At 38.4% G+C, this 9,053-nt stretch overlaps 1 protein-coding gene across 3 annotated transcripts; it reads right to left on the bottom strand.

The window, feature by feature from the left end:
* Positions 1–308: 308 nt before the first annotated feature.
* Positions 309–8,845, bottom strand: LOC105059533 (uncharacterized). Of its 3 annotated transcripts, XM_073250182.1 has the most exons (8): positions 8,522–8,845; positions 8,187–8,413; positions 6,095–6,205; positions 5,444–5,599; positions 3,872–4,113; positions 937–997; positions 663–744; positions 309–551 (listed from the first exon to the last, which is right to left on the bottom strand). In XM_073250182.1, the coding sequence occupies exons 1-7, from the start codon at positions 8,794–8,796 to the stop codon at positions 674–676; spliced, it is 1,143 nt and encodes a 380-aa protein (XP_073106283.1). In that variant the 5' UTR covers positions 8,797–8,845; the 3' UTR covers positions 309–551; positions 663–673. The 3 variants fall into 3 exon arrangements, with proteins under 3 accessions (XP_073106283.1, XP_010941161.1, XP_010941163.1); XM_010942859.3 differs by having other exon boundaries at positions 663–997; XM_010942861.3 differs by lacking the exon at positions 5,444–5,599 and having other exon boundaries at positions 663–997.
* Positions 8,846–9,053: the final 208 nt, after the last annotated feature.

Genomic DNA, 9,053 nt, shown 5'->3' with positions numbered 1-9,053 from the left:
AATATTAAAAAATTATTTTTATTATTACTGTTTGAAATTGATATGAAAATGAAAATAGATCATACATACCCTCTATAGACTTAAACTCTAAAGATGTACGGCTATTTGACGCATCCCCTGGGCCATGGATCGAAGCATGACAAAAGCACTTGTCAAGGCCATTATGATTACATCTGGTTTAAAATGGAAAATTAGTAATTGAAAGTTCGGATGTGCAGTGTAGCTGCCTTCCGAATGATGTTATGCCGACCATTAGCGGTAGCGTTTAATGAATTCTAATCCAACTCTATATTTAATGATCCCTAATCTGAAATGAAACACAAGTTTGATTGTATCATGTAGTTCTCCGGTTACAGAACTTATTCCAATGGCTCTTGCCCTTGCTGAGCACACTCATGGCAAAAGGTGCCTGGTAGCTTGCTGCTATGTTTAGAGAACGTACAAATGGAGAGTTTGGGAAAAATAAATAGCAACTAAATATAAGTAGTCCATATTTTCACACAATGATTCAGTGGCACATCTACAAGGCCACCAAGTGCCAGACTTACCTCCTGCAAATATCAAGTGGGAAGAAAAAGATTAAGCAATATAGATAAATAATGCCACAAAATTGCAGAATGATCTTTTTGAAGGAATGACCCACTACTGACACGTGGCTTTACCTGGAAGAATGCTACATTTTTTGCAGAACAAACATTCCAAACCCAATGCCTAGAAAAGTTGCAATGGCGATGCCAAAAATGCCTGCAAGAATACCAGGAACTATTAAAGAACTCCAACCTTTGGCAGTTGCCATTCCACATGCTGTTGTAGGCCCCCCAACATTGGCATTTGAAGCGATGAGCAGCAACTTCTGCTCAAACCCGAGCAACCTTCCAATCCCAAGAAGCACAGCAAGATGCACAGCAATTTGAACTAAAGCAAATGCAAAGATACCAGGTGTCGTGTTGATAACATTCCAAATGCTACCGTTTGCTCCCACAACAGCAAAGAAAACCTATTCATGCATTCCAAAATTGGAAAAAAAAACAGATCTTAAACACCTGAAAAAAAAATTTGCATACGCACCGAATAAAACTGTATGATTCTGCTGCTAAAATTATAATTGCTGCCGTTTGGAGAAAACTAATGGCTTTAGATTTTATGTACTTAAAACTACCGTAGTTATGCAAGCAGTTTTTTTTCTCCTGATCCTATACATAAAAAAGAAGACAACGACCAGCCTACAAGCAAAGTTCTTCACGGCAGGCTGCTCAGGACCTGATGATAATGGTGTTATGTGTACATATTTGTGCCTCATGTTAACTCTTTTGAAGAACATCTGCAGCCAGACCACTAAAAGTACGGCAATTGGCTTGAATTAAGTTATTGATCTCCTGGGCACAATTATATCTGGAGCCAAAATTGATGGCAACGAGCGGAAACCAAATAGTCTATGTAAGGAATCATAAAGAAGGAAAAATGCCAATAACTTTGAATTTAATTATGTCCAGATATCTCTTACAGACATCATCACACTCATCATCTTAGAATATTTTGTGCATTCATGATAAGTTTCTCAAATAATTTTGCAATGCATATTTTAGAAACTTGAGATCATTCTTTGACACGTGTTCATTAGCTAGTCCACTTGAGACCACAACCAAGTTTGACCATCTTAAGAGAATGTTTAGGACTTAGGAACACTGACACACCTAAAATGCACTGCTTTATTTGAAGTATTTTTATATGATGCCCAGGTTTGAGTTGGATTGGGGATTAATATTAGTAAGCATTTACCTGTATTAATTTGTGATGTAAATACTTTTGAATTACATGTGCATAATATGGTGAAGGCGACATAGGCCTATTTATAGTATTGATATAGATAATTATCTTGACTGATTTTTGTATACCTTCCATACTCGAAATTGAAGGGGCACATACACATACGTATGAGCACATGAATGTATGCATACATACATGCCCATGTGAACATGTACACCTGCACACGCATATGCACCAGCCCTCTCACTGGTAAGTTGAATCGGCTCGATCTTATCCAGTTGGGTTGAATTAGTGTAGTGTCTTGTTTGGTTTCATTTTCATTCAAGGTTGGTTGGGTTATATTGGGTCATTATCATGGGTGCCTAATCCAACTCCAAGTAAAGACGGGACTTAGTAATTTTGTTAATTTAATCAAACAAGTCAAATGTGTCAGGTCAAGGAGATCCAATTCCAGCTTTAGTTAGGGAATAAGAAACTGACAATCGGCAATCAGACTTGGTATGGTCACTTGCATCATCTAATGGAGATTATGGTGAATATAAGTGTCACAATGAAATGGAGATGGGAGAACCAACGGATAGGATCAGGCTCTTGCAAAAAATTTGCTTAATTTAGTCATCAACCTTCTGTAAACCTTAATTTAGTCTATACAACTGCTTAATTTTCTTCCACAAATATCAAACATGAAACCAATTTTATCTTGTCAGAAATAACCAAATTTGTGTAACTATAGGGATTAGTAAGAATCACAGCAATGGTCAAGGAAAATGTCTTGTGAAGATGATATAGAATGTGCTATGTTAGAAATTATCCAGGCACTAGCTTGACAACAGCTTGTTTAAAGCCCTATGCATCCTTTTGGATCTGCAGAACAAAGTTTCCTTGGCTTAGTGTTTTGACTCCAACCAAAAATGACACTCATATTTGGGACCCGCTTAAATTAGGGAAGGTTGGCCACTTGGACTAAAGCAAACACCAACCCGCATCTAGTGTTCATAGAAGGTTTTACGGAACAATAACAGTTGTTTGGTACCCATACCAGCATCTGATTGGTAGAAGCATACCAAGTAATTGTATGGTATGTGCCATTCCAATACCTAGTGTTTGCATGGTGGACTTGCGTGTGTGCATGGGGTTGGGGGGTCCGGGGTGTTGGATGTATCTTTGTATCATGTACCAGACCCCTACCAATATGGTTCAGCATGCCCACTGAGGACCAGTAATTTAGCTCAATCTAAGGGGGAGGAAGAGAACAAGAAGGACACAGTAGCATGAAGGCAAGTCGGTTGGTGGCAGCAATAACAGGCATATAAAACTATGGCCCAGAGGTAGCTTGGCAAGGAAGGGTAGGCAGGGGTGGGGTGGTTGGCCGAGGTTCTTTGTATGTTTGTCTGGAGAGGAGAGGGAGAGTGAAAGGAATAAAAAAGCAGAAAAATATCACAATTGATTGGAACTGGTGACAGGTGGCATGGCAACAACAATGCTGGGTAAGTACAGCAACCCGTTTGCAGCATGGAACAGATGATAGATTGCAGCATGGTGTCAATGAGCAAGGGCTGGAGAGGAGAACAGCAAGATGGGATCAAGTATGTTATAGACTTAAAAAGGTTTGATGAATTTACACCTTGAATTTGATTGTATGGATACAATCCCTTTAATCTAGATCTCTAGTCCAGTTCAGAGAACCAGAGATAGATAAGCATATAGAATGTTAAATATATCAAGGGCATATTGGTAAAATACAATAATAATGTTTATTAATAAAGATTTAAGCTTTCATGCTGAAAAGATTGGTACTGGTGTTCTAAACACAGCTTGTGCTTGGCCTGATCTAACTCACATCCCATTACATAGGTTCAAACCTAATCAAGTTTTGGCAGCCCCAAGGGTTTGCACAATATCAATGCAGTATCTGCAATGTCATGTAAAATAAAAGTTGACCATCATCAAGTGAAAAAAGAAAAGTCAAATTTGCCAGGACAGGTTAAAATGGTTCTATACGTATCAGAACAATATCACATATGTGACACATGAAGTAAATCAAATAGAAGGGAACATGTACTTAGGTATATGAAAAAGAACTTCTGTGCAAAAGAACTTTTACCTGCATCAGAATTAAAGCCATAGCCTCGCCAGCAGGAGCAAGGTTTCCAATTTGTGATGGAAATATAGTTGCCAAGGCCACAACAATTGCTGTTATGCATGGAAGATTCCCTCCTTGAATGCCCAACAATTTAGTAATGTAAGTGGCTGCTTTACAGATTGCAAAGGATATAGCAATGGCCATTGCACTTTGTAAGACAGGTAACTTGTTTCCTGCTCTGAATTCGGGATCCACTTCACCATCTGCCAAATTTTGAAGACTTCAGATTTTAGATTACATAGTTTAGCTATCCATATGGCATTACAGCCAGCATGAAGATATTCAAGTATATCTAATAATGGTTAAAAATAAGAATTCAATCTAGCTTACAAAAAAATGACAGGTTATATGAACATTGACAAATACAATGTACATAAGCAATGGTTTGGTTGAAACATGGTATTATGTGATGTATACATTCTTATAGTATATAAGTACCAGAGATGCTCCTGTTTGATATCAGTGCCTGAAAATTTTGAGTTTTGTCTGTTTCACTTGAAAATAGTGGAGATTCTTGTCATCACTAATGGACCCAGGCATGCCTTCAGTCCAAGGCTTCACATCACGTTGAAACCTATGCATCCCATGGTTGTTCTTATTAAGATCATTATCCTATGAAGTTACAAAATCATGAGTACCATGATACAAGATCATCATGCCCAACTCCTTGAGCAAATTGGTTCTGAAGTATGCACAGTAACAAACCATAAAACGGGTTGATAATTCATTGCAAATTTGAATATATGTTGCATCAAACGCTGCATGAATCAAAATTATATACACTGTTGTCAACAATGAAACTTTAAAAAAAAAAAAGGATTGGATCCTTTGCTCAAAAAAGAAAAATGATTGGACCCAGTGGAATTATACAGATTTCTCATAAATAATGAACTTCATTATAATTGTTCAAAAAATCCTGAATTGTAGATTTTGTTTCTGCTTCAGTGGGATTATCCTTTTATTTCCATTTCTGTCTCATATTGGTGAACTTTAAAACTATAAAAGCAACTAGAAGAAGAGCAGCATGGTAGGAATGGAGTGCATATTTTTTCCTTTAAAGAAAGTGAATTTCAAGCAATTAACAAATAATTAATCCTAAAGCCAGCAAATGCTAAATCAATCATTACATTAAAACGGAGATTCATGTGTTTAGTTATATATCCAATAACTAAGCTGAAATAGTGGGATAGGACTTCAGCATTATTATCATTTCTTAGTATATCAGCCTTCTATGTTGAAAAGTTGATATGGTATGATAGACATTTAAACTTAATGTTGATGGTGAATCCAGTATAGCATCCTAATAAATTGTTAATTGGTAAGAAGACAGCTTGCTTTTATCACTACTATACCAGTTTTAGAGCAATATCAAGTAGTCCACATGTAAGTGACATTTATTCGGTCACTAAAAATTACTCAATAGAACTTTCGTTTTTATGCTGGATTAGCAATGACAAGAGCAATAAAAAAGAGCTAGTCTATGCATCTTGAGTATTGCCACAGAATTAAACAACAAGAACTTAACATACACACCTGTGGTAGATGTGGAAGTCTCTGGAGGTATTTTAGAAGCCAATGCAAAAAGCGATGTGAAATATATTGCACATATAACATTATCTGCAGCTAGCCCTGCAGCCAGTACTGATGGGGAAACACCAAGAGCCTCCGAAACAGCTACATAATTGACCGCTGAACTTTTTTACAAATTAAAGACAACTGTGAGAAATGATAGGGGACTCACCTCTTTTATTGATATGGTAGAAATCATCAGCAATAAGGAATCAAGCTACTATCATTTGCATGTTACTTATTCCATGCACCACTAAAATTAACAGGCAAATATAGAAGCTTTGACAAGGGGCCCTGATTGGTATGCTGGGTTAAGCTGACACAAGTTTTAAGGCAAGTATCCAAATATGGATTGGATCCTGAATACATCCAACACAGCTAAATATTGGTGTGCAACTCCTCTTGCTAGTAAATACCTAAAAACAACTTTTATTTGCTTCATTATGTACCATGTATATTCCTTAAGCCTTTCGCAGAGTAGGATTGTGTTGCAACTCCTCTTTCTAGTAAATACCTAGAAGCACCTTTTATTTGCTTCACTATGTAATATATAAATTCCTTTCACAAAAGCATAATGATAGAAGTAAAATTACACAAAATTCTTTTTGATCGTACCTCCACCAATATGCCTGCTCATCAGGGCTGCTGCAATCTTCCAGTTATCTTGACCAAGTGATCGCATTGGCACCAGCAGATAGGCTACTACTGTGCCAATTGTGGTCGCAACTATCACACAAAAGATAAGATATAGATAAATCTGGAATTCAAAGCATTAGAATTCAAAAAAGCGAGAAAATACAAAAAAGATGATGATGTGCAACAGGAAATTTGGCGATCAAAATTCATACAAGAATAGAAAATGTACAAATTTATAGCTGATAGGTTAATCATCTAATAGCATTCACAGAAAATAAGATTGGGGAAAATTATCTTTAAAGCAATTAAAATCATGGTTGTGCAAAGCAACGAAGATTAGGAAAGATCATAGAGACATCCGCAGCAATTGAATCTTTGTACACACAAGTAACATTTTTTTTTTCTTGAAATGAAACAAACTGCATTCTTGAGACGGTGCACTCAAAAGTACTTTTATGCAGGTAGTCACAATGCAAGTTCATGCAACACCCATCATGGCAAATACTGATGGCTAACGAGACCTAGCTTTCTCAACCATACCTATAAATAAATCTTGCCACCCCTATCATATATGGCCTCCACTAGCTAAAAGTGGGACTACAAAATTGAAACTTTCTTTGATGGCCAAATAGAGCATTATGAATCTTGTCTAGTTATTTTGGTTCCATCAAGAGGATAGCATTACTTGTTAGCAGAGCTATGCACCTATCATGATAATCATTGTAATCCATGCTCCAATAATCATTGCGATCATTCATAGCTGGCCTCTCTATCATATGAACAGGATGAGAAATTTTGGCAATGACAAATCAAAGGCCATCCACATGAAACCTTCTAATGTTATGCAACATTCCACTATCGTATATTGATTCAAGGGGATCACCAGACTCGATGCGGACCACTTTGGCTACTATGAGTAGGGTTAGATAGGGTTTTAGAGTGAAACTTGCCACATCAAGAAGCTGAATCACAAGCCAAACTTCCAGAGGTCATAACTCACTCATTCGATGCTCCGATGAAGATGATCTTTATTTTTAAATTGAGTAAATTTCAAGATCTATAACTTAGGGCCAACCTCCCAGGGGTTGAAATAGGCCAAAATGCTATCATTTGAACCCCAAAATAGGATGGTCAAACCAAAAGTTTCCTTTTGAGGAAAGACTTTGAATGAGTGTATCTCTCAATCTATGAAGAATTAGATAAAGTGACAAAAGACAAAGTTGATATTAAAGTTGAGATCTACCTCCTATAGTATTTTAGTTTTTTGCATGATTATTTCTAGTAGTATTATTTATTTTTGGAAATATAGTCATATTTGAAGTAGGAGAGAAATCCAACATAAATTATGAAAAGAAGAACCCCACTACTATTATAAATAAGAGCTATGTAGCTCAGTTTATAATTTGTGGATCATCAATGAAAGAAAGAGGGACGTAAACCCTGCTTTTGCAATTTTTTCATTTTCTTTTAAGTTTCTTTTGAGAGATTCAAGTTGAGCAAATTAAGGAAATTCTTCATTCTCCCGATTGGATCATATATATCCTTCTTTAAGCCATTCTAGGCTTAAATAGGTCTGAAATTCATAGTCTAACTAGTTTAGCTAATAAACCTACTAAATTTTGCAGCTCACAAACTTATTGTGCACTCTCTTTTTGACAAAGTAAACTCCAGGCATACCTTCATCCCTGGAAGCTCCACCATCGAAAATGGATATGAATACCAATCTCATAGAAGACATATTCCCCCTCCTAGCTATTCTTACCGGGATTGCCACATCACGCGGGCTAGTACCAAACTGAAAACAGTGAGTAAAGCTAAAACTATAATCAATCGGGGTTTTGACCTCTGGAAACACATCAAGGCACAATTTTGTAATCTAGAATTCCTCTTATACAAAGCAATAATCAAACAAGATGACATTTTTCTAGCACTACTCAATCAATCAACAGACCTCGTAAGACTCCAATTCCACATAGAAAGATCAACCATCAACATCAGAGCATCATGGAAAAAGAACAGCAGGATCGAAAACAAGAATTTTAATAACTCCAAAGAATCAAATCCAGCATACCAGATCCAACCAAGAACGCCAGGAGGAGTGTCCCGGTGGACCTGAGGACTCGGCGAAGATCGGCATTGAAGAGAAGCAAGGGAACGGCCAAGGGAAGCAAGTACTCCAACACCACCTTATAGGCTGGAGCATCGGAGGCGAGGATCCCGGTGCTGCTCGCGGCCAATCCGACCAGCGTGCTCACCAGGGCCCCGCTCAGCGCGCTTCCGAGCTTGGTCTTCTCCGACCTTCGGAATCCAACCAAACATGGTTGAAGCCAAGGATTATACATAACTTACAGGTGAAATTTCGAAGAAAATATGAGAGAGTGAAAGGATTGAGGGTAGGGAGGAGACCAGATGCCGAAGGCGCCGGTGGCGAAGAGGGCGGTCCAGGTGCCCCATTGGTCGTGGGGGGAGATGAGGGGGGCGGCGGCGACAGCGGTCGCCGGACGGATTGGGGAGGTGGTGGTGAGAGGGGCGAGGAAGAAGTGGTGACGAGAAGAGAGAGAGGAGGAGGAGCGATTCGGGTTAGTTGGGAGGTGAAGCGGACCGGGGCCGGTTCGGCCTGGGAGAGCGAGGGGCCGGAAGGATGGGCAAGGGGCGGGAACGATGGAGAGGGAGAAGGCCATGAGAGAGAGGGGGAGACGGAGAAGACTGACCGATCACTTCTGGACTTTGACTTGGTCGGTTGGACCCCAATAGGTCTAATCATTATTAGATGGGGCAGGTCAAGTGGACCAGGTTTGGTGGGACCCAAATAGGTGTACTTGCTAGATGGGAGGTGGCATGGTGGACCATTGCAACTTTCTATTTCTATTTTTTTTATTTAATTTTACTAGAGAGATAAAATCATAATTTTTTTTTTAAATACAAATAAATGACAACA

Source organism: Elaeis guineensis, chromosome 16 (assembly GCF_000442705.2).
Source record: "Elaeis guineensis isolate ETL-2024a chromosome 16, EG11, whole genome shotgun sequence".
NCBI classification, from domain to species: Eukaryota; Viridiplantae; Streptophyta; class Magnoliopsida; order Arecales; family Arecaceae; genus Elaeis; species Elaeis guineensis.
Note: the sequence above shows the minus strand (reverse complement) of the source record. Positions and strands in the feature narration are given on the sequence as shown.